This window comes from Saccopteryx bilineata, chromosome 2, assembly GCF_036850765.1.
Source record: "Saccopteryx bilineata isolate mSacBil1 chromosome 2, mSacBil1_pri_phased_curated, whole genome shotgun sequence".
Lineage (NCBI taxonomy): Eukaryota > Metazoa > Chordata > Mammalia > Chiroptera > Emballonuridae > Saccopteryx > Saccopteryx bilineata.
In genome coordinates, this window is record NC_089491.1 from 5,411,087 (window position 1) to 5,435,994 (window position 24,908).

General features: G+C 58.1%; 1 protein-coding gene across 1 annotated transcript in view; it reads right to left on the reverse strand.

Annotated features, from left to right (window-relative positions):
- LAMC3 (laminin subunit gamma 3) overlaps window positions 1-24,908 on the reverse strand; it is a 66,387-nt gene that overhangs the window by 12,615 nt on the left and 28,864 nt on the right. Inside the window, exons 8-21 of the mRNA XM_066255938.1 lie at window positions 24,247-24,383; window positions 18,315-18,425; window positions 15,226-15,418; window positions 14,958-15,067; window positions 12,666-12,884; window positions 10,519-10,707; window positions 8,114-8,359; window positions 7,157-7,310; window positions 6,344-6,486; window positions 5,684-5,862; window positions 5,261-5,402; window positions 3,644-3,849; window positions 3,206-3,282; window positions 704-838 (exon numbers count right to left, since the gene is read on the reverse strand). Coding sequence (XP_066112035.1) covers window positions 704-838; window positions 3,206-3,282; window positions 3,644-3,849; window positions 5,261-5,402; window positions 5,684-5,862; window positions 6,344-6,486; window positions 7,157-7,310; window positions 8,114-8,359; window positions 10,519-10,707; window positions 12,666-12,884; window positions 14,958-15,067; window positions 15,226-15,418; window positions 18,315-18,425; window positions 24,247-24,383 — 2,241 coding nt within the window. The remainder of the gene's footprint in view (window positions 1-703; window positions 839-3,205; window positions 3,283-3,643; window positions 3,850-5,260; window positions 5,403-5,683; window positions 5,863-6,343; window positions 6,487-7,156; window positions 7,311-8,113; window positions 8,360-10,518; window positions 10,708-12,665; window positions 12,885-14,957; window positions 15,068-15,225; window positions 15,419-18,314; window positions 18,426-24,246; window positions 24,384-24,908) is intronic.

The following is a 24,908-nucleotide window of genomic DNA, read 5'->3' on the forward strand; positions in this document are numbered from 1 at the left end:
GACACGGAGACTCCTGGGCTGCATGACCACTCTGTGGCCCTTTAGCCCTGAGGTGCTGCAACCAACCAACTAGAACAGCTTTCCTGTCCTGTCCAGCTCTCCACACCCAGGCAGCCAAGCCTGCCCAACTGTGGGCACTGCTGGGGCGGAGACCCCCACCTAGCTCCCTCCCACCCCTCACCCCTTCTCAGAGAGCCAGCCCCCACCACCACCTCTGTTCCCCAGGGGGTCATGTGACCTCACCCCAGCCAGGCTGATTGGCTCAGGTCTAGCTACCTGATCTGAGCTGGGCCAATCAGATTCCCCCAGCTAGAAAGTCCACCTGGGGCTCAGGCAGAACTTGGTGGGTCTCCTCTGACCCTTTGACAAAGGGGCCACTCACAGCAGAGAAGTAGAGCCCAAAAAGGAAGCTGGTGCCTGAGAGGAGCTACCTTGGGGACCTGGGGTGGGGCTGGGGGCTACGGCAGGGGAGGGAGGGCCCTTCTGTTCAGGTTGTCATCCCTTCTGTTGAGAGGCTGAGCTGCACCCCCATGCATGAGTGGGTTCCTGTAACAGCAGCAGTCGGGCCCAAGACCCCACACATCCTGACCCACTGCACAGACTGCCAGGGTAAAGAAGCCATCTCCCAACCAGCAGCCTCTGGCCAGCCCCGTCGACTCCAGGAGGCCAGACCAAGCTCCCATCCACACCTGGGAGGGCTCACCTGTCCTCCAGGCCCCGCTGAGCCTCCTGGGCCACTCTGCCCTCCACCAGACCCCAGAGAAGCGTGTAACTGGTGTTGGAGGCTTGCAGAGCCCTCTGAGCCGTGGCCTTGATCTTGGCGGCAGTGTCCTTGTGGCTGTATGGGAATATCCACCAACCATGGCCAAGGGCTCGTGAGGAAGGGGGCCTAGGCCCCAACCCACACCCCCCACGGCCTGGGCCTCCTGCTATCCCAGAGTATAGCCATGCTTTCTGCTTGACACACAACAAAGACAGACAGGACGGGGACCCACACCCCCGTCCCTGTTACACAGAGCTTATGCCTGTTGCCCTGGCAGAATGAGGACTAGGGCCCTTTATTATGCATATAACCTCTGTTTGGACAATAAATTATGTGGTCATCAGAGAAAAGGGGGGTAAAGAGAGCCTGAGTTTGAATCCTGATGCTCTCACTTCCGAGCTGTGTGTCCTTAAGCAAGTTACTTAACAGCTCAATCTGTTTTCTCATCTGTAAAATGAGGCGAAGGTCCCTATGCTACAGCTGAAGGGGAAAAACTGGGGCAGATTCTGTGTCTGGAGGATCTTAAGCTGTTTCTGAAAGACAATGGATGACACAACCCAAATGTCTATCAATGGATGATGACTGGATAAACAAAATGTGTCACAGCCACACAATGAATATTATTTGGTTGTAAAAAGGAAGAAAGCGGTAGAGCGTCGGCCTAGCGTGCGGAGGACCCGGGTTCGATTCCCGGCCAGGGCACATAGGAGAAGCGCCCATTTGCTTCTCCACCCCTCCGCCGCACTTTCCTCTCTGTCTCTCTCTTCCCCTCCTGCAGCCAAGGCTCCATTGGAGCAAAGATGGCCCGGGCGCTGGGCATGGCTCTGTGGCCTCTGCCTCAGGCGCTAGAGTGGCTCTGGTCGCAATATGGCGACGCCCGGGATGGGCAGAGCATCGCCCCCTGGGGGGCAGAGCACCGCCCCTGGTGGGCGTGCCGGGTGGATCCCGGTCGGGCGCATGTGGGAGTCTGTCTGACTGTCTCCCCCTGTTTCCAGCTTCAGAAAAATGAAAAAAAAAAAAGAAAAAAAAAAAAAAAAGGAAGAAAGTACTGGCCCTGGCTGGTTGGCTCAGCGGTAGAGCGTCGGCCTGGCATGTGGAAGTCCTGGGTTCGATTCCTGGTCAGGGCACAGAGAAGTGCCCATCTGCTTCTCCACCCCTCCCCCTCTCCTTTCTCTTTATCTCTCTCTTCCCCTCACACAGCCAAGGCTCCATTGGAGCAAAGATGGCCCGAGCACTGAGGATGGCTCCATGGCCTTCATGTCAGGCGCTAGAATGGCTCTGGTCGCAACTGAACAACACCCTAGATGGGCAGAGCTTCACCCCCTGGTGGACATGCTGGGTGGATCCCGATCGGGTGCATGCAGGAGTCTGTCTGTCTGCCTCCCCACTTCTCACTTCAAAAAATTACCAAAAGAAAAAAAAAAAAAGGAAGGAAGTACTGGTATATGCTACACCTAGGTGGTCCTTGAAACCATTCTGCTAAGTGGAAGAAGTCAGATGCAAATGACCATGTATTGGCCCTGGCTGGCTGGCTCAGAGGTAGAGTGTCAGCCTGGTGTGTGGAAATCCTGGGTTTGATTCCTGGTCAGGGCACACAGAAGAAGTGACCATTGGCTTCTCTATCCCCCCCCCCCTCTTTATCTCTTTCTTTTCCCCTCCCGCAGCCGTGGCTTGATTGGTTTGAGAAAGTTGGCTCCAGGCGCTGAAAATGGCTCCATGGCCTCCCCTCAGGTGCTAAAATAGCTCAGTTGCCAAGCAACTGAGCATCGCCCCCTAGTGGGCTTGCCTGGTGGATCCTGGTAGGGGCACATTTGGGAGTCTGTCTCTCTGCCTCCTTGCCTCTCATCCTCTCGCTTAATAAGAAAAAAACAAAAACAAAAACAAATGACCATGTATTGTGTGATTCCATGTACGTGAAATGTCCACAACAGGTAACTCTATAGATTAGTAGTCACCAGGGGCAGGGGAGGTTGAAGAGACATGGAGAGTGGAGCCTAATGGGTACCAGATTTGTTTTGGGGTGATGAAAATGTTCTACAGTTGATTGTAGGGATGGTTGCACAACTATGAGTACACTTGAGAACAACTGAGTTGTACACTTTAAACAGGTGGGTTGTAGGACATGCAAATTTCATCTCACTAAAGCTGTTATTTTTAAAAAGACAGTAGATGCTCTCAGATGCCTTCGGTTGGCCAAGGTGCCGTTGTGCCCCGGCCCCAGCATCTCTGAGGTGCTTATACTGCCCTCACATGCCTATCCTTCCCACGGTGGTGACACTTCCCCCCAGCCAGGCAGACCTTGTCCTCATCTGGCTTCAACCCCTAGGGTCGGGATGCCTGTGGGGCTGATTCTGACCCTGGGACCCCCGAGAAGAAGGGGTGGGCTCTGTTCGTAATGATGTGGGCAGGACCTCACCATGTTCCCATGGTCTGGGGACTCACCTCCTGGCAAGGGCGCGGGCTTCTGTGGCCAGGCGGCTCCAGTTGGTGGGCTGGCCGGGGACTTCCTGAGGAATCACCTTTGGAGAAAAGAGGAGAAGAGAACACTGATGGCCCATCCCTGCAGGGCAGCGGGCCACACCCGGCGAAGCTGTTGGGCAGAACCGTACAGTGCCATTACGGTGCTTCAGAAATGCTCGAAGTCAGCATCCAGGGAGCAGGGCCCACGAACGAGGAAGGGACAGTGATGACACCTACCGCTTGCTGGGCACTCACTGCTTGGGCTAGGCCCCATTCTTTGTGCACGTTAGCTCCCTGAGCCAGTGAAGGAGGTTCTATGTGTCCCCCATTTTGGCAGATGAGGAAACCGAGCCTCCCAAAAAGGGGAAGGAGGCATGCCCAAGGTCACTGGGTCATTGGCACGGGGGCTTCCTGGGGTACCAGAGATGCCAGGATGGTGGCTGCATGCAGAACTTCCTCTTCCGAGGACTCCAGCGCCTCCTCCAGGTCTGCCAGCTGGACACAGGTCTTCTCGGCACCGGCCTGGGCGCAGCGGGCACTCTCGCTCAGCACCTGCAGCTGCTCCCGGGCAGTCTTTACAGCATCCGCGAGGCCTGTCACCTGCACCAGCAAGGCTTCCCGGAACCCTGCAGAAAGCCCACAGTCCAGGGGGTCACGGAGTGATGGAGGTTTCACACAAAGCCCCCTGCCCTCAGCGGACCCTGTTCACGCCCTCCACTCCTCCTGGGCACAGCTTCCCTTGAGCGCCAGGCCTGAGCACCGCCAGTCAGGTCCCGAGGAAGAGCCTCTTAGTTTTACAGATGCAAAGGCTGAGGCCCAGAGACCCAATGTCCCCCACACAGGAAGTCAGCTGCAGACAGGGGGCTGGCGGGAACCCAGGCTTGCTTGTGGTGACAAGCAACTCCTGAGTCTGGGGCGGCAGTAAAACAACCTCGAGTCAGAAATGTAATTTACAGCGTGGCTCAGAACGGGCGTTGTAACACGCGGCATGGGGTAGCTCCCTGATTGGATAATTAGTCTTGCTAATAGGTGCTCAGCTCACTTATATCTGGCTGCTAAAGGAATATGGATAGGTACTTATGAACATGAAATTTCACAAAATAACCAATTTGCTTTCAATGCTCCCTAAATTTCAGTGTCTTAAGGCCAGATTCCACTTGGCTTTAGGTGCAGTTTTTTTACCCCCCCCCTTTATCTATTTATGTCTTTTATTTTTTAATACTCTTAAGTGAAAAGTGGGGAGGCAGAGAGACAGACTCCCACATCCTCCCAAACCGGGATCCACCTGGCAAGCCCCCTACTAGGTGTGCTCTGCCCATCTGGGGTTGTTGCTCCATTGCTCAGCAACTGAGCTATTTTTAGCACCTAAGGTGAGGCCATGGAGTCATCCTCAGTACCTGAGGCCAACTTACTCAAACTATTCGAGCCATGGCTGTGGGAGGGGAAAAGAGAGAGAAAGAAAGAAATAGAGAAGAGAGAGGGAAAGATGGAGAAGCAGATGGTCACTTCTCCTGTGTGCCCTGACCAGGAATTGAACCTGGAACATCCACATGCCAGGCCAACACTGTACCACTGAGCCAACTGGCTAGGGCCTCATTTATTTTCTATTCTGGGGAGATAGCAGTGAACAAAATGGCCAACAGATAAGAGAGCAGGAGCTTTACCTGTTCAGCACCTGGGACAGCGCCCCGACAATTACTTGCTGGGTGAGTGCGTTAATGAATGAACCCAGCCTTAGAGTCTCACTGAGCTTACAGTCTGGATGGGGGAGGGGGCTTGGGGATCAATGCTATAGTAAGACAATGATACTAATAGAGTTACAAGGTACAACTGGGCGAGGGGCCTTGGAGGAGAGGTCCATGGGGAGACAGGACTGCACCATAGGAGGAACCCACCTCAGCAAGGAGGTTTTCCCAGCAAGTAGCTTCTCCTGGGGCTGACCTGGGAGCCTCAGAGCACCCTGAGACCAGGCTGAAGGGCCCCCAAGGGGGATCTGAGCAGCCAGCCCTCCCCTCGCCTCCCAGGCTCCCGCTGTACCTTGCAGCAGGTGGTGGCCCTGGTAGACGTCCCCTGGTGGGGCCTCTCCCTGCAGAATGTCCACTGGTCCCCAGGGCCTGCCACAGGTGGACCCCTGTAGCCGCCTCTCCAGCAGGGTCAGCCTGGCCTTTAGCTTGGCAGCCTGGAGGTGACAGGGAAGGAAACACTCCCTGGAAACACCCTTGGCTTCGGCCCGGCCGCTCTCCCTGAGGGTCCCTGGGCCCCACAGCTAAGGACACACGAGACCTCTGAGAACCAGCCTTGCCCACCCTGTGCCTGTCACTGCCCCTTCCCTTCCCCAACCCACGGCGCCTGCAGGAATGCAGCCCACCACACCTCTGTCCTGACAACGGAGCGGGCATGAACAGAAGACGGAGCAGGCCTAGGCATGGCCTGGGCGCGGCCTGGGCAGGGCGGGCTCACCTCCTCCTTCACCAGGGTATAGCAGGACGGGCACTCCTGGCACTGGGCACCGTCGGCTGTGAGGAAGAAGTTGTCCTGGCAGCGGTCACACTTGTAGCCCACGAAGCCGGGCTGGCACACGCATGTGCTGTTCTCATGGCACTGGGCCGAGGCGGAGCCCAGTGGGGAACACCTGCAGGCTGCAGGCCAGGGCGGAACAGGCTGGGTACCCGGATGGCCACCCTGCACCAGGAGCCCCAGGTCCCCGGCAGCCTCACACCAGGCTGCTCCAGGACCCCCTAGGCAGCCCAAATACATTCCTGGGTCCTTCCCGGGAAATGGATTCAGAGGTCAGAGGTGGTCCCGGGAGGCTGACCTCTTTCAGAGTCCCCGGGATCTGAGAGTGCATTACCATGCACTCTAACTGCACAAAGGAGGAAACTGAGGCCCCAGGGCGGTGACGCAGGGGCCCAGGGACACAGGAATGGAGCAGCGGCATCTGGGATTAGATCCTTGGTCCCCAGGGCACCTTCTGCTCGCTCACTCTACGTTTGCAGGGCTGCTCCGAGACCCATCTGCGCCTGACTGTTCTCTCTCCTGCTGCATGGCCACTGTCCCCTCTTTGCCCAGAAACCTCAGACCACGCCCTCCAGGCAGGCCAGGAAGGACTGGTCTCCTTACCCCGGCAGCCTTTGATGGAGAAACCGAAGAAGCCGAGCTGGCATCTGTCGCAGGCCTGGCCCTGGACGCCTGGGCGGCAGGGGCACTGCCCCGTCTTAGGGTGGCACTGGTTCTCCTGGGAGCCCAGCGGGTGGCACTTACAGCTGTGACAAGGGAAGGACCTGGGTCTGAGGAAGCTCTGGGTGACCCCCAGCCCAGCCGCCACTGGTGCCGTGGTGAGGGGCCTTCAGATCACGCCCTCTGCTGACAAGACCCCATCTCCATGTTGGTCCACGTCAGACAGCTTCCCCTAAGCTGTGTTCCAGGAAGCAGTCTCACAAATGTCCCCCCCCCCCCACCGCAATGGCTATGGGGACATATACATCTTGGAGACTATACTCCTCTATGGGAAAGTCACAATGCAATCAGCATATTCAAGGCTCTGAGAAGTTACGCAAAGAAGAAATTTGTTTGCTTCACTGGGCATTTCCCTGGAGTCTAATGGTCCCCAAAGATGCTGTCTAAGGTGCTGCTGCGGCCAAAAGGTCACCGAGTGACAACGTCACTGAGAAGGGAATCAGAAACCAAGCCGGCCCCCTGCCCACCTGGACGTCCCATAGGGCTGCTCTTGGCCTGCATCCTGGGCTGGCAGGGCCGTGGATCTGACCCCCAAGGGACTGTCCCTTTGTCCCCCGTCGGTGTAGGACACCGTGTTCCTGGCAGTGGGCCTGGGATGCACGTTCCAAGCCAGGCCCCCCTCTGGAGGCTCCCTGGTGCTCTCCTCCCCTTGGGCAGACCCGAGGGGAAGGGCACCCGCAGCCTCGCCCCACCCACCTCCGGCAGCCCTGCCCGGGCTGGAGGTCGTAGAAGCCTGGGCTGCAGAGGCCACAGTCCCGTCCGGTGACATGGGGCAGGCAGGAGCACTGGCCAGTCGCTGGGTTGCAGGGTCTCTGCCCACTGACCGAGCCCCCTGGGCTGCAGCTGCAGGCTGGAGGTGGGAACAGGAAAGGGAGTTGGGAACCCACAGGAGCCATCTGTCCAGGCTTCGGGGGTCCAGCCAATGCAGAGAGGGCAGGCAGCCCACGGAGAGGACTCACGGGCAGCCTGGACTCCCAAGCTGTTTCTGAACAAAGGCTCTAGGGCCAGGCTCAGACCTCAGCCTGTTTGCTACATCCCTGGAGAGAGAGCTCTGAGGGCCTGCTGAGCCCGCCCTGAGCCCCTGCTGGCCAGAGAGGAGGCCAGGGACCCGGCTGGGGGCAGGGGGCATCAAAGGCAGATGGACCCCTGTATCCACTGTTCGGGACACTCAACCCTGCTCTCCTGGGACCCAGAAAACAAGAGGCCAGCAGAGTGCTGACAGGTGCCACGTGGAGCCAGGGCTCAGGAGCGCGTCTGGGGCAGGTGCTGAGCTCCTGCCTGCAGCTGCCCACCACGCCTCTGAGGGGGACACGGGGCTGAGGGTTAGCCCAGGCAGTAGAGAGGGGTGGAAGCGCACCTCAGCCAGGAGGCACAGCCTGACTGGAAGCTCAGGGGCAGGAGGAATGTGACAAGTGCCTCAGGCCATCGGGACAGTCCTACGTACTAACTGGGGAGTGTGAGGTGAGCGCTCAATGGTCAAGGCAGGAAAAAAAGCCACACAATCAGAGCTGACCAGATCCCAAGGCTGAGGGAGACCCTGGAGAAGAGCAAACCCTTGCGCTGTCTGGACAAGGAACAGAGAAGGCGAGGAACCTGCCCAAGCTGCACAGCCCCGCAGAGCGGGCCGGCTGGGTCCGGGAGGCGGGTACTCACACACGCATTTGTCCGCGGGCCGAGGGGCCAGGGCGCTCCCGTAGAAGCCCTCCTGACAGTGCTCACAGTGAGCCCCCGTTGTGTTGTGCAGGCAACGCAGGCAGTGGCCAGACAGGGGGTCACAGTTACCCACGGCGTTGGGGTCCACGTTCCCGTTGCACTGGCACCGCTGGCAGGGTTGGGGGTCCCCAGAGAGCCCCAGCGGGTCCCCAAAGAAGCCATCATCACAGACCTCACAGCGCCGCCCTAGAGAGAGGCACAGACTGTGTGTGGAGGAGCGGGCATGAGGCACGCCAGCCTGCCAGGTCCACGCGAGGTGGCATATGGGGAGACTTCCGGGGGGCTGTGACCTGGGAGGTTCACTCTGGGCACAGATGGGACATAAAAGAACATGTGTGTACCATGTGCTTCATGCAGTGTCAGTCTGCTCCTGGGAAACACACCTGCCTCTCTCTGTAAGTCTGCATGAAACGTACAACCAGGGAGGGGGGGACCCACAGACCTCGACTGTAGCCATGGTCCCCTGGGGGTGGTGGGATGAGGGGCACCTTGTCTTCCTCTCACACGCACGGTGTGTCCCTCTTCACACTTTCACAGGCAGTTTCAATCATTACGAATATAACTCATTTGATAATGTAATTAACAGCCACTGTCATTGTCAAAGAGAGCTGTGGGCGCCCTGTGTTCTCATAGCTCATCGTTCAGTTGCAATCAAGTTAATATCACTAACGGCAGACAACCTTAAAAAGGGGAAGGAGGGATACACTAAGACAGAAAAAGAGAGAAAAGAAAATAAAAACCGGGAGAGAAGAGTCTGAACGGAGCTCAGAGTAGAGGCCCAGGGCTGGCTCCGGGACTCGGACACAGAAATGAGGTAAGATGGGCGGGGGGTGGGGGTGGGGGTGGGGGAGGGTGGGGACGGGACGGTGCTGGTGGTAAAGAATGAGTCCCCTCAGTGATCCAGCCATTCGCTTAGAGCTGGGTGAGGCAGGGGTGCCGAGGGGCAGGATAGGGGCAGGAGGGCATCAGAACTTGACCCCAGTCAGTCCCAGCTCAGATCGTCCAGGACCAGGTGAACTCTTTGTGTGCTGGGCTCTCGCCGGGACCAAAGGACACTTGGTGTGATTAAGACGAGGGCCAGCACAGGGCGCCAGGGCCACTGTCCACCCGGGCATCCCTCCCAGGGTGGTCCCCTCTGCACACAGCCATGCCCCGCTCCCCGAAATCCTCCCTCAGGTATGTCTCAGCTGGGGTCAGCTGAGCTTCTCTAACTGCTCACACTCTCACGGAGTGGGCTGGGCTCCACGCGTGTCTCAGACCGGAGGAAGCCACAGTTGAGGGAGCAGAGAATATGGGGAACGGGAGGGCAGGAGGATGATGGGGTGGGGTGCAGGTCCTGAGGTGGGATGTCCCTACTCTGGGGCCGCCCCCAGCACTACTGCTGGCTGCCTGGGAACGGCTGTCCGAGTGGCAGGTCCCCAGCGAAGCAGACATTTGACGGGACCGATGGACCAGACTGTCCTGATGCAGCCACAGGGACCCAACTTGGACTCAGGCATCTGAGAACCTTAGAAATGCTATGCCAAGTGGAACAACCGGCCATGAAAGGAACAGCGACTGCATGGTTTCACGGATGTGAGGTCCCTGGAATAGTCGGGAGTCACAGAGACAGAAAGAACAGTGGGTGCCAGGGGCAGGGCAAGGGCGGAGCGGGGCGTTAGTGTCTAATGGGGACGGCGCTTCAGTCGGGAAGATGGAGTTCTGGAGACGGACGGTGGCGATGGCAGCACAACAATGCGAGTGCGCCCCATACCACTGCACTGCGCGCTTATAAGTGGTTACAGTGGCAAACTTGATGCTATACATTTTGCCATAATTAAAAAAGTTAATAGCAGAATATATATGATATAAAGATTGGGTTTTATGCTTTAAAAGGGTAAATTGTAGGGTATGTGCATAAGATCTCAATGAAGCCGTTTAAAATAACCAGACGTCTAGGATGGGCCCGAGTCTAGAGGGGGAGTGAGGAACGGTGGCAGGGGGGACGGGGGATGGGGGACGGAGGGATGTCTGCGTCACACAGTATCTGCTGATGTTTTCTAAAGCTGCAAGTTTAACCGGGAGTTCTCCATCTTAATGCATCAGCCAGGGAAGACAGCCTCCTGAGCTCCACCCCAAGATACTAAGCCAGGCTCTGTGAATTTTCAAAATCTCACCCGGATATGCTCAATGGCCCAAGTTCTGCCAGGAACTCACAGCAGCCCCGGGGCCCTGGCTATGGTGCGATGGGACTCAGCGTCCCCAGAGGTCAGGCCTGCCCCCTCCCTCAGCTGCCACCCTCCACACCCAGGACCCCGCTCCTGGAGCCCAAGTAGAGGCAGGACCCCAGGGCACAAGCCACTCACCTCTCTGGCCCAACGGGCAGTGGGTGCACACCACCTCCCTGCTCTCTGGGATGGTCGTGCAGGACGACTGTCCAGGGCACGGACAAGGCTGGCAGTCGTCGGCGTGGCCTGCGAAGGGGTTGCCATGGAAGCCTGGCAAGCAGCGCTCACAGGACGGGCCCTCAGTGTGGTGGCCGCACAGGCAGATCCCTGAGGGGCAAGACAAGCACCTGTTCACCGCTGCCTGGGCCCAGGACACCCCAGACACAATGAGCGGGCGCCTGGTGGTGGGGGTCACAGAACACGTCCCGGCAGAATGGGAGGGGGCCCTTCTAAAGTGGAGGCAGCATGGCCCAGGGGTGAAGGGTCCACCTGGGGTTCACGTCCACCAGGTGAACCTGATCAAACCGCCTAACGTTGGCCCTGGCCAGTTGGCTCAGTGGTAGAGCGTCGGCCTGGCGTGCAGGAGTCCCGGGTTCGATTCCCAGCCAGGGCACACAGGAGAAGTGCCCATCTGCTTCTCCACCCCTCCCCCTCTCCTTCCTCTCTGTCTCTCTCTTCCCCTCCCGCAGCCAAGGCTCCACTGGAGCAAAGATGGCCCGGGCGCTGGGGATGGCTCTGTGGCCTCTGCCTCAGGTGCTAGAGTGGCTCTGGTCGCGACATAGCGACGCCCCAGAGGGGCAGAGCATCGCCCCCTGGTGGGCCTGCCGGGTGGATCCCGGTCGGGCGCATGCAGGAGTCTGTCTGACTGCCTCCTAGTTCCCAGCTTCGGAAAAATGCAAAAAAAAACCCCAAACAAAAAAAACATCTAACGCCCTGCACCTCAGTGTCCTCACCTGCAAAACGGGCACAACGATCTCAAATGGGCTCTGACCTCAAAGGTTTCTGTCGGGATTCAAGGAGACCGTGCAGCCAGAGTGCCCTGCACAGTCCCTGGCACAGAGAGTTATTTTTAATGCTATCATTCTTATTTCCTATTCTAAAACCTATAATCCAACCAGCAGACGCCAGAGCGAAGGACTCCTCTCCGTCTTCCTTCTCCCTCCCTCCAGGTCCTCCCGGCTGCGGGGCCCAAGGGGAGAGTGGCGTGGACCCAGGGTTCTGGCCGTGACATGAGGCTCTGGTCATGGGGCCTGTTGGTTCTCAGAGGCTCCCTGCCTATGGGTGTCTAGTGATGGGGGGGTTCTGCAAACCCCCTCCTCCAGCCCCACAGCACCCGGAGTCTGCTCAGAGCGGGCAGCACCGGGACGGCGGCCTCGGCCGGGGACGGGGTGATGAGGCCGGTTGGCAAGGCTGGGGCTGAGCGGAACGGGGAAAGAAAAGGAACCAGAGGGGGAGGTGCAGCGGCGGTGGCAACAGCAGGGGGGACCCAAGGGGACCGGTCATGCCTGCCCACTGTCCCTGTGGCGTAGCCCCACGTGCTCATTACTCCTGCTCCGTCCAGGGTGGGTGGTAGCAGTGGCCGCCCCACCCCCTGGACAGATGAGGACTTGCGGGGCAGGGAGCTGTGGCATGGCCAGGGGCCCTGAGGGATGACAAACTGGTGTCATGTCCTGAGCTGACTCTGCTTCCTCAGTAGGGGCTGCCTGGAGCATGGTGCGGAAGGATTACGCCATCTGGGCTCAGCTGGTGATGCCTGCCACGGGCACAGGACTGGAGATGGGGGAAGGCTTCTCACGGGCAGGTGCTTGTCCTCCCTGGCTCCAGAGGGATCCCGAGGAGAGCTGAGCAGGCGCTCCCTTCTCCGAGATCCCACCTGCTCCAGGAGAGTAGCAAGGCGCTGACCCTCCCAGGACCGGTGTGAGAGGCCTGTGTCCAGCCCCCTCCAGTACGTCCTGTCCAGTGACCTCTGGGGAGGTCTTTCTGGGTTTCCTCTGAGTCAGTGGGGACGAACAGCAGGTAGTGAACTTGTGGGAGGAGCAGCTCTGCCATCTACTGGCCATGTGGCCTCCCTGCACTTTAGGCCCCTGACCTGGAAGCCGGTCCTGGCATCTCGGGGATTTCTGCGTCTTCAATGATGTAGTGGGAGACCAGGCACCCAGCCTGAGGGGGAACTCGATGACTACGTTTAATTACTGCTGTTTTTAGGGATCACTCACACGTGCACACTGTTTACCCTGTCCTGGGGGTAGCCAGGTAGCCTTACAACGGGGTGTTGGGAGACTCACCTGTGTCAGGGTCACAGGTACCATGCCGATTACAGGTGCAGGGGACACAGCTGGCATAGGGACCTCCCAAGGGTGTCTCCCTCTTGTATCCTGGAGCACAGGATTCACAGAACTGGCCCACGTATCCTTTGGGGCAGGAGCAGGTCTCCACCCAGGAGGCTGGGGGGGAAAGCCCTCGCTGGGCCGACCTGAGCTGGACTTCAGTCAGGAACACTTGACCTGGAAGTGGAAGGGAGGGGGAAGAGAGAGAGTGACATGCACCTGTTTCTTCCCTAAGCCTTTCTAGTCACACATCTGACAGCCTAAGGGTTACTGGTCCACTTATACAGAGGCGGCCCATGGATCAATTTTTATTTTTAAAAAAATAGTCAAACAGGTCCTGGCCGGATCGAGCATTGCCCGGAGCGCCAGAGCCGCAGGTTTGATTCCCAGTCTGGGCCCATACAAGAAGCAACCAGTGAGTGCACAGCTAGATGGAACAACCAAGTGGAACAAGGGGTTGATGCTTCTCTCTCACTCTCTCTCTCTCTCTCTTTCTCCCTCCCCCCCTCCAGTCAATGGAAAATTTAAAATATAAAAATAAAAAAGAGTCAAATAAAGAGTAAAGGAGAATTAGGCAATTTTCAGGACAAGAAATCGCTATAACCGGAAATTTTATGGAAAGACGTTCATTCTCAGGGGTTATGAAAGACATGTACATTTAAACAATAACGATGCTGTTCATAACCCTCAGACTGGGAATCAATGGGGAGGGCCCTGGTCAGTTGGCTCAGCGGTAGAGCATCGGCCTGGTGTGTGGTAGTCTCAGGTTCAATTCCCAGCCAGGGCACACAGGAAAGGCACCCATCTGCTTCTCCACACTTCCCTCTCTCCCTCCTCTCTGTCTCTCTCTTCCCCTCCCGCAGCCAAGGCTCCACTGGAGCAAAGTTGGCCCGGGCACTGAGGATGGCTCTGTGGCCTCTGCCTCAGGTGCTAGAATGGCTCTGATTGCAACAGAGCAACACCCCAGATGGGCAGAGCATCGCCCCCTGGTGGGCATGCCGGGTGGATCCCGGTCAGGCGCATGCGGGAGTCTGTCTGACTGCCTCCCCGTTTCCAGCTTCAGAAAAATACAAAACAAACAAACCAACAAAAAAATAAAAATAAAAACCTCACAGAGCATCTAGACCGCAGAATGGTCCACGGTGCAGAGAGACAGCCCAGCCAGGCTTTTCTCGGGGCAATGACAAATATCAACCTCCAAGACACGTGAGCTGAAAACAGCAAGTTGCAGGATACTGTAGTGTCGGGTCCTATTTCTATACAGGCTGTCCAGGGTTAGGAACGAGATAGGTTCCATGGGTTTGAGAATCTCTAAGTACTTATATGCACACAAAGGTAAAAATAAAGACCATGTGAAGACAACTGTCTGTTTGTCTTTGTTAGGTAAATGCACCTGTTCCAGCTTTACATCCCAATTCAACTTAAGAACAAACCTACAGAACCAATCTCGTTCGTAACCGGGGGACCGCCGTGTTTGTAAAACAGAGACGTGAGTCAGGCACACAGAAAAGTCCGGGGAGAAACGCCCCAGAACATTATCAGTGGGAAGAGACAGTGTGGGGGTAGGGTGAGACGGAGGGTCAGTATGTCCACCTGCCTCTCCAGTTCACCCCAGCCCCCAGCGTGGGCTGGCACACATGGGTGCCTGATAAACAGCGGTTAACAGACAGTTGAGGGAATGACGGGAAAGCGCTGGAAGCTGCTGGAATGGGTGAATGCAATTCCTGCCGGGAGCCTCAGCGAGGGGGCCCTCGAGAGACCTGGGGAGCAGGGAGGCTTTGAAGGACAGTGGGGATGAAGGCCATCTAACCACAGCTGCCCAGAGAAGGAACCGGAATGGGCTGGGTGACGCATGCCCCCCCTCCCAGCTCTGAACTTAAAGAGGCCGCAGGGAAGGCCAGACACCTAAGCCAGAGGTTCTCACAAGGAGCAAATCTTCCCCTAGAAGCAAATTCGGGGGCGTTCTGCCTCAACAACGGGCCCCTCGCAATGGTGACTCTGCCACCACGTGATGGCAGAGGTCAGGGCTGCTTCCCTGGCCACACGCCTGCTGCTTAGAGTTGCCCATCCTCCGACCCGCCACCTGTCCAGCCCCTGCCTCTGTCTTCAGCACCCACTGCTGCCCTCCTGGTTAGGTGGCCTCGAGCAAGTGTGCCAGCCTCAGCTTCCCTCACGGTAATGTGGGAACAATAACCATCAGCCACGAGGAGCCCCACCAGCTGCTTCTCGGGTGTCCCTAGCATCACTGACCGGAAGGGCTTGGGCGGGTCCGGATGCGCAGAGCAGTCAGGTTGGAGAGCAGCCGCTGGAAGTGGAAAGGGGGCAGCGGGGGGTCCCCGTCCTCCGAGGTCTCTTGCAGCCTGGCAGGGGGGAGGGGTCAAACTAGAACCCGAGGGTGGTGGTGGCAGGGGGGCCATGAAGCCGCCAGACCACAGGGGCATCCCAGCATGCCTGAACCTCAGGGACCTGACCGCCTGCCCACCTGCCCACCCCCCACAGCACGGAGTAGGACGCTTACTGGAACTCCAGCCGCACCTCCTTGGGCTGCCCTGCGTCCTGGGGGCCCAGCAGCCGGCAGTACCGCAGAGTCACGGCCAGGCCCGCCCCTTCCAGCCTCAGCTGTACGGGCAGAGGGGGGCCCCCGGGGGGCACCTGGAAGGTCAGTGTGAGGGGCTGTCCATAGCTGAAACGCTGGTCACCCAGGAACTTCTCTGAAGACAAGAGAAAAGGCCTTTGAGTGTCTTCACTTCATTAGCCCGGTTTTAAAGGCCTGTGTTGGTTTTACTGGCAATGAAACGTCCCAACAAGATACAACAGTGTGGCCCTGGCCAGTTGGCTCAGTGGTAGAGCGTCGGCCTGGTGTGCGGGGGACCCGGGTTCGATTCCCGGCCAGGGCACATAGGAGAAGCGCCCATTTGCTTCTCCACCCCCACCCCCCTCCCTCCTCTCTGTCTCTCTCTTCCCCTCCTGCAGCCGAGGCTCCATTGGAGCAAAGATGGCCCGGGTGCTGGGGATGGCTCTGGTCCCCGCAGAGCGAAGCCCTAGAGGGGCAGAGCATCGCCCCCTGGTGGGCAGAGTGGCGCCCCTGGTGGGCGTGCCGGGTGGATCCCGGTCGGGCGCATGTGGGAGTCTGTCTGACTGTCTCTCTCCGTTTCTAGCTTCAGAAAAATACAAAAAAAAAAAAAAAAAAAAAGATACAACAGTGGCCGCATGCCCGGTGTAATGCCCTGCTGTCACCGTCCCGACATTCTCACTGCTTTGATGTCTGAACTCGGGTCGGGTAGGTGAGGTCCGACAGGACCGCGGGGCCTGTGTGGGAGCAGAGGACACGCATGGCCAAGGCGCCCGGCTGCCCACTCAGAGGCAGAGCCCACAGGGACTCAGAGGGTAGCGAGACTCAAAGCGAGGGCGAGGGAAACATGCCACACACGTGACTGGGCAGGGGCGCTGACAGCCCCCAGAGGCCCCGCTTTCTGCCAGAGTCAGCGCCGGCTTCCAGCAGAGAGGAGGACCAGGGCGCATCAGCGCCTTCCTTTCGAGGGCTGGCCCTCTGGAGGAGCTCATGCTGGAAGTCATGACGCGGAAGGAAAGGGAACCACGAGGCCCCTTGCTCTCCGTCCTTCCGGACGCCGACACATGGGAACGGGGTGGGGGGTGGGGGGTGCTGCTAGAATGTGTGCATATCAAGACGTGGATGAAAACGGAGAGTTTGTCCACCGGCCCTGCCCACTGCCGTGCGCCCGGCCCCGGCACAGAGCCAGCAAACCTATCTCAAGTGAATCACTACTTTTTCTCCAGGGTGTCAACAAAGCATCCATGGAGTAGAACGTGTTTTCTGTCCGTGGGCTGCTGAGCTTGGAGCGCCTGCCCCCGGGGCAGCCGGAGGACCCAATCCTTTGCTTCCTGGCTGCAGGGCCCTTGGGCACGGCGTCCACACAGCTCCTCAGATGTCCGTCTGCCACCTTTGGCTCCTCTTGGAAAGGGAGGAAAAGGCCAGGACTGGGTCAGGGAGCCAGTGGACCCCAAATCTGGCCACAGGAGAGCTAAGAATGGACTCCAAGCTCCTGGTTCTAGGGCTAATAGCTTCTAGGAGACCAAAGCTTCCCTAGTGGATGGGGGTGTGGTTCAGAATAATCTAGAATTTCTTGCTTCTGTAGGAATCCCACAGACCCAGGCATGGAGTGCAGTGCCTGGCAGGGTGAGGTGCCGATAAGAAGAGCACAGGGGTCGTGTTGGGCGCGTCAGTGGCCTGAAGGAGCACTGGGTGGCAGTGCCGTGCCCGGGAAGCAGGGACTCCAGCAGGTGCCATAGGGCTTATGGTTGGAAGAAAAACGACCCCCCTGGGTGTCCATGTCCCAACCCCTGGGACCTGAGAGTATGTTGTGTTGCATGGTGGGGGCAATTAAGGCTGCAGATGGAAATCAGGTTGTTAATCAGCTGACCTTAAAGCAGAGAGGTTAATGTGGATTGTCCAGCTGAGCCCAAGGTGGCCACAAGGGTCCCTAAAAGATGGAAAAGGGCCCTGGCCAGTTGGCTCAGTGGTAGAGCATCAGCCCAGCATATGGAAGTCCCAGGCTTGATTCCCAGTCAGGGCACACAGGAGAAGTGACTATCTGCTTCTCCACCCTCCCTCTCTCCTCTCTCTCCTCTCTCTTCTCTCTCTCTCTCTCTCCCCCTCCTGCAGCCATGGCTTGAATGGTTCAAGCAAATTGGCCTCAGGTGCTGAGGTTGGCTCCATGGTCTCGCCTCAGGTACTAAAATAGCTTGATTGCCAAGCAACGGAGCAGCAGCCCCAGATGGGCAGAGCATTGTCCAATAGGGGCTTGCTGCGTGGATCCCAGTCAGGGCCCATACAGGAGTCTGCCTCCTTGCCTGTCACTTAAAAAAAAAAAAAAAAAGGCCCTGGCCGGTTGGCTCAGTGGTAGAGCGTCGGCCTGGCGTGCAGAGGTCCTGGGTTCGATTCCCGGCCAGGGCACACAGGAGAAGCTTCCATCTGCTTCTCCACCCCTCCCCCTCTCCTTCCTGTCTGTCTCTCTCTTCCCCTCCCACAGCCGAGGCTCCATTGGAGCAAAGATGGCCCGGGCGCTGAGGATGGCTCTGTGGCCTCTGCCTCAGGTGCTAGAATGGCTCTGATTGCGGCAGAGTGACACCCCAGATGGGCAGAGCATTGCCCCTTGGTGGGCATGCCGGGTGGATCCGGTCGGGTGCATGCGGGAGTCTGTCTGACTGCCTCCCCGTTTCCAGCTTCAGAAAAATGCAAAAAAAAAAAAGGAAGAGGAAGGCAGGAGGGTTGGCGTCAGAATGATGAGAAACGAGAAAGCCCAGACCAGCTCTGAAGCCAAAAGGAAGAGGTTGTGAGCCAAGGGCTGCTGGGGCCTCTGGGAGCTGGAAAAGGCAAGGGAACCGATTCCCCCAGAGCCTCTGGGAAACACAACTCTGCCCACACCTGGATTTTAGCCCAGTGAGACCCATCTCACACTTCCGACCTCCAGGACACGAAGAGGACCAATTTGTGCTGTTTTCAGCCACTAAGTTGGTGGCAGTTTGTCGGAGCAGCGATAGGAAACACACAGAAGGCAGTCCTGCCCTGCCTCTGGCTGGAGGTACCTGGTGCCGTGAGTTCCTCCTTGTCTTCTGGGCTCAGGAGGAGCCCCTCTGGGCTCCACTGGGCAGGGTGCTGTCGACTCCCCATGCTGCTGGCCCGCCAGCCATCTGTTCCTGGACAGCAAACACACACAGAGACCCCCGTGAGACCCTGGAGGGTGGCCTCTGTCCCCTCCACCTTCACACCTTTCTCTGGGTCCACAGGATGGTGCCTGGAGGCCTGAGCACAGCCTGAACACGGGCTCAGGGCGGGAAGAGACTGCTCTAGACAGGCCATGTGCGGCGTGTGGACGAGGGCTGGCTGGGGCCGGCAAACGCTTGGTGCCCACAGCCGGCCAGCGCAGACCCTCATCCCAGAGGCAGGGTGGGGGTCTGTGGGTGGGAGGTAGCCCCAGGAGAAGCTAGGAAGCTGTCAAGCCAGGACGAGAACCCAGGCCTCTGGTCCCCAGTCCCAGTTCAGTCCACACTTGCTCTGGTGAAGGCCGTCTAGCCGTCATACCAAGCAAAGTCGAGGGACCTCAAGGGGCCGGGGGGGGGGGGACGGGGTGGAGGCTAACCCCTTGGGGTACCTGAGGGGTAAAGCGGGATGAAGAAAGGGAAAGAGGTCAGAAAGAAGAGGTCCAAGGCTCTTCGGTGCCAGACTAAGTTCTGCCCTTCCCTGGCTGTGTGACATGGGGTAAGTTACATAGTCTCTCTGAAGCTGGTTCCTCGTCTGCAAACTGCGGGCAGTGAAGCACGTGTGGTCCCGGTACCAGTTCTCAAAGTCTGTCTGAGTACCCCGGAGAACCCTGAGACTCCGGAGGGGGTCCCTGAAGCCAAAGTCTGTCTGAGTACCCGGGAGAACCCCGAGACTCTGGAGGGGGTCCCTGAAGCCGAAGTCTGTCTGAGTACTCCGGGAGAACCCCGAGACTCTGGGAGGGGGTCCCTGAAGTCAAAGTCTGTCTGAGTACTCCGGGAGAACCCCGAGACTCTGGAGGGGGTCCCTGAAGCCGAAGTCTGTCTGAGTACCCCAGGAGAACCCTGAGACTCCAGAGGGGGTCCCTGAAGCCAAAGTCTGTCTGAGTACCCGGGAGAACCCCGAGACTCTGGAGGGGGTCCCTGAAGTCAAAGTCTGTCCGAGTACCCCAGGAGAACCCCGAGACTCTGGGAGGGGGTCCCTGAAGTCAAAGTCTGTCTGAGTACTCCGGGAGAACCCCGAGACTCTGGGAGGGGGTCCCTGAAGTCAAAGTCTGTCTGAGTACTCCGGGAGAACCCCGAGACTCTGGGAGGGGGTCCCTGAAGTCAAAGTCTGTCTGAGTACCCTGGGAGAACCCCGAGACTCTGGAGGGGGTCCCTGAAGCCGAAGTCTGTCTGAGTACCCCAGGAGAACCCCGAGACTCTGGAGGGGGTCCCTGAAGCCAAAGTCTGTCTGAGTACTCCGGGAGAACCCTGAGACTCTGGAGGGGGTCCCTGAAGCCAAAGTCTGTCTGAGTACCCTGGGAGAACCCCGAGACTCTGGAGGGGGTCCCTGAAGCCAAAGTCTGTCTGAGTACCCGGGAGAACCCCGAGACTCTGGAGGGGGTCCCTGAAACCAAAGTCAGTCTGAGTACTCCGGGAGAACCCCGAGACTCTGGAGGGGGTCCCTGAAGCCGAAGTCTGTCTGAGTACTCCGGGAGAACCCCGAGACTCTGGGAGGGGGTCCCTGAAACCAAAGTCAGTCTGAGTACTCCGGGAGAACCCTGAGACTCCGGAGGGGGTCCCTGAAGCCGAAGTCTGTCTGAGTACCCCGGGAGAACCCCGAGACTCTGGAGGGGGTCCCTGAAGCCGAAGTCTGTCTGAGTACCCCAGGAGAACCCTGAGACTCCGGAGGGGGTCCCTGAAGCCAAAGTCTGTCTGAGTACCCGGGAGAACCCCGAGACTCTGGAGGGGGTCCCTGAAGTCAAAGTCTGTCTGAGTACTCCGGGAGAACCCCGAGACTCTGGGAGGGGGTCCCTGAAGTCAAAGTCTGTCTGAGTACCCCGGAGAACCCTGAGACTCCGGAGGGGGTCCCTGAAGCCGAAGTCTGTCTGAGTACCCCAGGAGAACCCCGAGACTCTGGAGGGGGTCCCTGAAGCCAAAGTCTGTCTGAGTACTCCGGGAGAACCCTGAGACTCTGGAGGGGGTCCCTGAAGCCAAAGTCCGTCTGAGTACCCTGGGAGAACCCCGAGACTCTGGAGGGGGTCCCTGAAGCCAAAGTCTGTCTGAGTACCCGGGAGAACCCCGAGACTCTGGAGGGGGTCCCTGAAACCAAAGTCAGTCTGAGTACTCCGGGAGAACCCCGAGACTCTGGAGGGGGTCCCTGAAGCCGAAGTCTGTCTGAGTACTCCGGGAGAACCCCGAGACTCTGGGAGGGGGTCCCTGAAACCAAAGTCAGTCTGAGTACTCCGGGAGAACCCCGAGACTCTGCAGGGGGTCCCTGAAGCCGAAGTCTGTCTGAGTACTCCGGGAGAACCCCGAGACTCTGGGAGGGGGTCCCTGAAACCAAAGTCAGTCTGAGTACTCCGGGAGAACCCCGAGACTCTGGAGGGGGTCCCTGAAGCCGAAGTCTGTCTGAGTACTCTGGGAGAACCCCGAGACTCTGGAGGGGGTCCCTGAAGCCAAAGTCAGTCTGAGTACCCGGGAGAACCCCGAGACTCTGGAGGGGGTCCCTGAAGCCGAAGTCTGTCTGAGTACTCTGGGAGAACCCCGAGACTCTGGAGGGGGTCCCTGAAACCAAAGTCAGTCTGAGTACCCGGGAGAACCCCGAGACTCTGGAGGGGGTCCCTGAAACCAAAGTCTGTCTGAGTACCCCAGGAGAACCCCGAGACTCTGGAGGGGGCCCCTGAAACCAAAGTCAGTCTGAGTACCCCGGGAGAACCCCGAGACTCTGGAGGGGGTCCCTGAAGCCAAAGTCTGTCTGAGTACTCCGGGAGAACCCCGAGACTCTGGAGGGGGTCCCTGAAGTCAAAGTCTATCTTTTTTTTTTTTTTAATTAATTAATTAATTTTTTACAGAGAGAGAGAGAGTCAGAGAGAGGGATAGACAGGGACAGACAGACAGGAATGGAGAGATGAGAAGCATCAATCATTAGTTTTTCATTGTGCATTGCGACACCTTAGTTGTTCATTGATTGCTTTCTCGTATGTGCCTTGACCGCGGGCCTTCAGCAGACCGAGTAACCCCCTGCTCGAGCCAGCGACCAGCCAGCGACCTTGGGTTCAAGCTGGGGGGCTTTTGCTTAAACCAGATGAGCGCGCGCTCAAGCTGGCGACCTCGGGGTCTTGAACCTGGGTCTTTCCGCATCCCAGTCCCACGCTCTATCCACTGCGCCACCGTCTGGTCAGGCTGAAGTCAAAGTCTATCTGAGTACCCCGGGAGAACTCCGAGACTCTGGAGGGGGTCCCTGAAGCCAAAATCTGTCTGAATACCCCGGGAGAACCCCGAGACTCTGGAGGGGGTCCCTGAAGTCAAACCGTCTCCCTAGGAACACTAAGCTGTTACCTGTATTTCTCAGTCTCTCTCTCAGAAGCAAAGTGGAGCTTTCCAGAGGCTACAGGACGTGTGATCTCACAACGGACACGGCAGAAGCCGCGGCGAGAGTCAGCTGGCTTCTGTTAAAGCCAGACCCTCAGGAGACACGCAGAAATGCATAATGAGTAGCACTCTTCTCACAAAATGTTTGGTCTTTTAAAAAGTTACTTTTCAGGGCGTTATTATTATTATTATTATTTTATTTATTTATTTTTTTTTACAGAGACAGAGAGAGAGTCAGAGAGAGGGATAGACAGGAACGGAGAGAGATGAGAAGCATCAATCATCAGTTTTTTGTTGCGCATTGCAACACCTTAGTTGTTCATTGGTTGCTTTCTCATATGTGCCTTGACCGCGGGCCTTCAGCAGATGGAGTAACCCCTTGCTCGAGCCGGCAACCTTGGGTCCAAGCTGGTGAGCTTTGCTCAAGCCAGATGAGCCCGTGCTCAAACTGGCAACCTTGGGGTCTCGAACCTGGGTCCTCTGCATCCCAGTCTGATGCTCTATCCACTGCGCCACCGCCTGGTCAGGCTATTATTTTTTTTATGATAAATTCACTACAACTAGTAGGATTTTTTTTTTTTTTTAGTATATATACCTATTTCCAAACTACTGTTTTTATTTCTAATACAGAAAATAGTCACATCAGCAACCCACATAAATAAAAGCACTTGGAGGGTTTCAAAAAATTTTAAGATGGGCCCTGGCCGGTTGGCTCAGCGGTAGAGCGTTGGCCTAGCGTGCGGAGGACCCGGGTTCGATTCCCGGCCAGGGCACACAGGAGAAGCGCCCATTTGCTTCTCCACCCCTCCGCCGCGCTTTCCTCTCTCTTCCCCTCTCTCCACCCCTCCGCCGCGCTTTCCTCTCTCTTCCCCTCCCGCAGCCAAGGCTCCATTGGAGCAAAGATGGCCCGGGCGCTGGGGATGGCTCTGTGGCCTCTGCCTCAGGCGCTAGAGTGGCTCTGGTCGCAACATGGCGACGCCCAGGATGGGCAGAGCGTCGCCCCATGGTGGGCATGCCGGGTGGATCCCGGTTGGGCACATGCGGGAGTCTGTCTGACTGTCTCTCCCTGTTTCCAGCTTCAGAAAAATGAAAAAAATAAAAATTAAAAAAAAAATTTTTTAGGATGGTAAAGGGATCCAGAGAGCAGAAAGTTCGAGAACTTCTGTCCGAGGGTGATTGTGAGATAATGTGAGATGAACCTAGGGCCTTGCTCCAAGTCAGAACAGACCATGGTATTGTTCTTAGAATCTATAACATGAGTCCCATGTGACACTAACATCCTGGACTCCTGAGCCTGGTGACACCCCCACCTGGCCCATTCCGAGCCCCTCTCTGTCCTGCCTTCTGGTGGCGTCCAGCAGAGGGCGCACTGCCTCCACACCTGAGCCTGGTGACACCCCCACCCCACCCCACCCCCACCCGGCCCATTCCAAGCCCCTCTCTGGCCTGCTTTCTGGTGGCGTCCAGCAGAGGGCGCACTGCCTCCACACCTGAGCCTGGTGACACCCCCACCCCACCCCACCCCCACCCCCACCCCCACCCGGCCCATTCCAAGCCCCTCTCTGTCCTGCTTTCTGGGGGCGTCCAGCAGAGGGCGCACTGCCTCCACTCCTGGGGCGCCCCAGAGCCAGGTCTGCGTTTCTATCCCTGGATGACACTGCCCTCCTCCCTGGGGGGAGATGTGGGGTGGGGGGGCCCTTGGGGCACCGCAGTGGTCCACACAGGCTGGGATTTACTGCAGTTCAGAGCTCCACCGCTTTCCTGCTCCAAAGATGCACCTGGGCCGCCCGGAGTTCGGGACCTAGGGCACCTAGGGCACCGTGACGCCCCTGGAGCCCCTGGACCCAGGGAGGGAACCTGCCCAACGGCTGAGAGCAGAATTCAGATGCTGACAAACCCCGGTGCCAACAACCAGGTTCTGTGACTTACCTTTTCTGGGCCTCAGGGGCCCCACCTTCCCGCCGGGCACTCCCGAGGCCCCCTGCCTGTAAAGGGGCACGGTGCCTGGCCTGGCGTAGAGCATGTATATGCCCAGTAAACGGAGGCCAGGGGATTGAGCCCAAATCCCCAGCACTGGGACACTAAGGAGGCCAGTCTTGCCCCTGAGTGATTGGAAATTCCCCACAGAATCCAAAGGTGACAAATCCCAGCCCCGCAACCCTGCTCACAAGTATAGGGGCTGCTGGAGGCCGAGGAAGAGGCAGGGCCAGGAGGGAGTCGAGGGGCGCAGGATGGTGCTGGGAGCACGGGGTGGGGGCACAGAGGGACACACCCTGCAGGGCTGGCTCTGTGGGCCTGTGGGAGGCACAGGGTCAGGCAGCCTGCAGGACTGCCCAGAGCAGGATGGGCGCTCCATGGGGGATGGGAGAGGCCCCTGGGAGGCGGCTGTGGGGGCTCCTCTTACCCTGGCGGAAGTCGGAGAGAACGTGGAGCACCTGGAACCCCGCGGCGGCCGCGCACACCTTGGAGTGGCCGTGGCAGAAGCAGCTGCTGCAGCCGGCCGGGTTGTGGGGCTGCAGGTTAAAGGTCCCAGGGCGACATCTGAAATTGGAAGCAGGACATGCCCACAGGGCCAAACGCATGTGCTAGGTTCGGGGATCCCATCTGGACTAAGGCAAGCTCAGGATCCCACCGGAGAAATGTTACAAACATCCCCCACACACACACAGATTTAGCCAGGAGTTGCAAAGCTAGAGCACAGAGTCCCATAGGCTCCTTCCCCAGCTCCCCCTTGAGTAACACCAGCCGGTTCCACGGGACACTGATCAAAACCAAGAAGCTCACATGGTTCACCTTCCTTACTAAGCTCCAGACGTTATTAGGATTCTCCTCCTTTCCCACTAATGTCTTTTTCTCGCCAACATTCCACCCAGGACACCATGTTGCACTTAGTCCTGGCTTAAATCTCCCCCAATCTGTAACAGCTTCTCGGTCTTCCCTGGTCTTTCATGACCCTGACACATTTTTGAAGAGTACCGGCCAGGTCTATTTTGCAATAGACCAAACATCCCTCGATGTGGGTTTGTATGTAGGACATTTTCTCATGATTATTAGGCCGGGGTGATG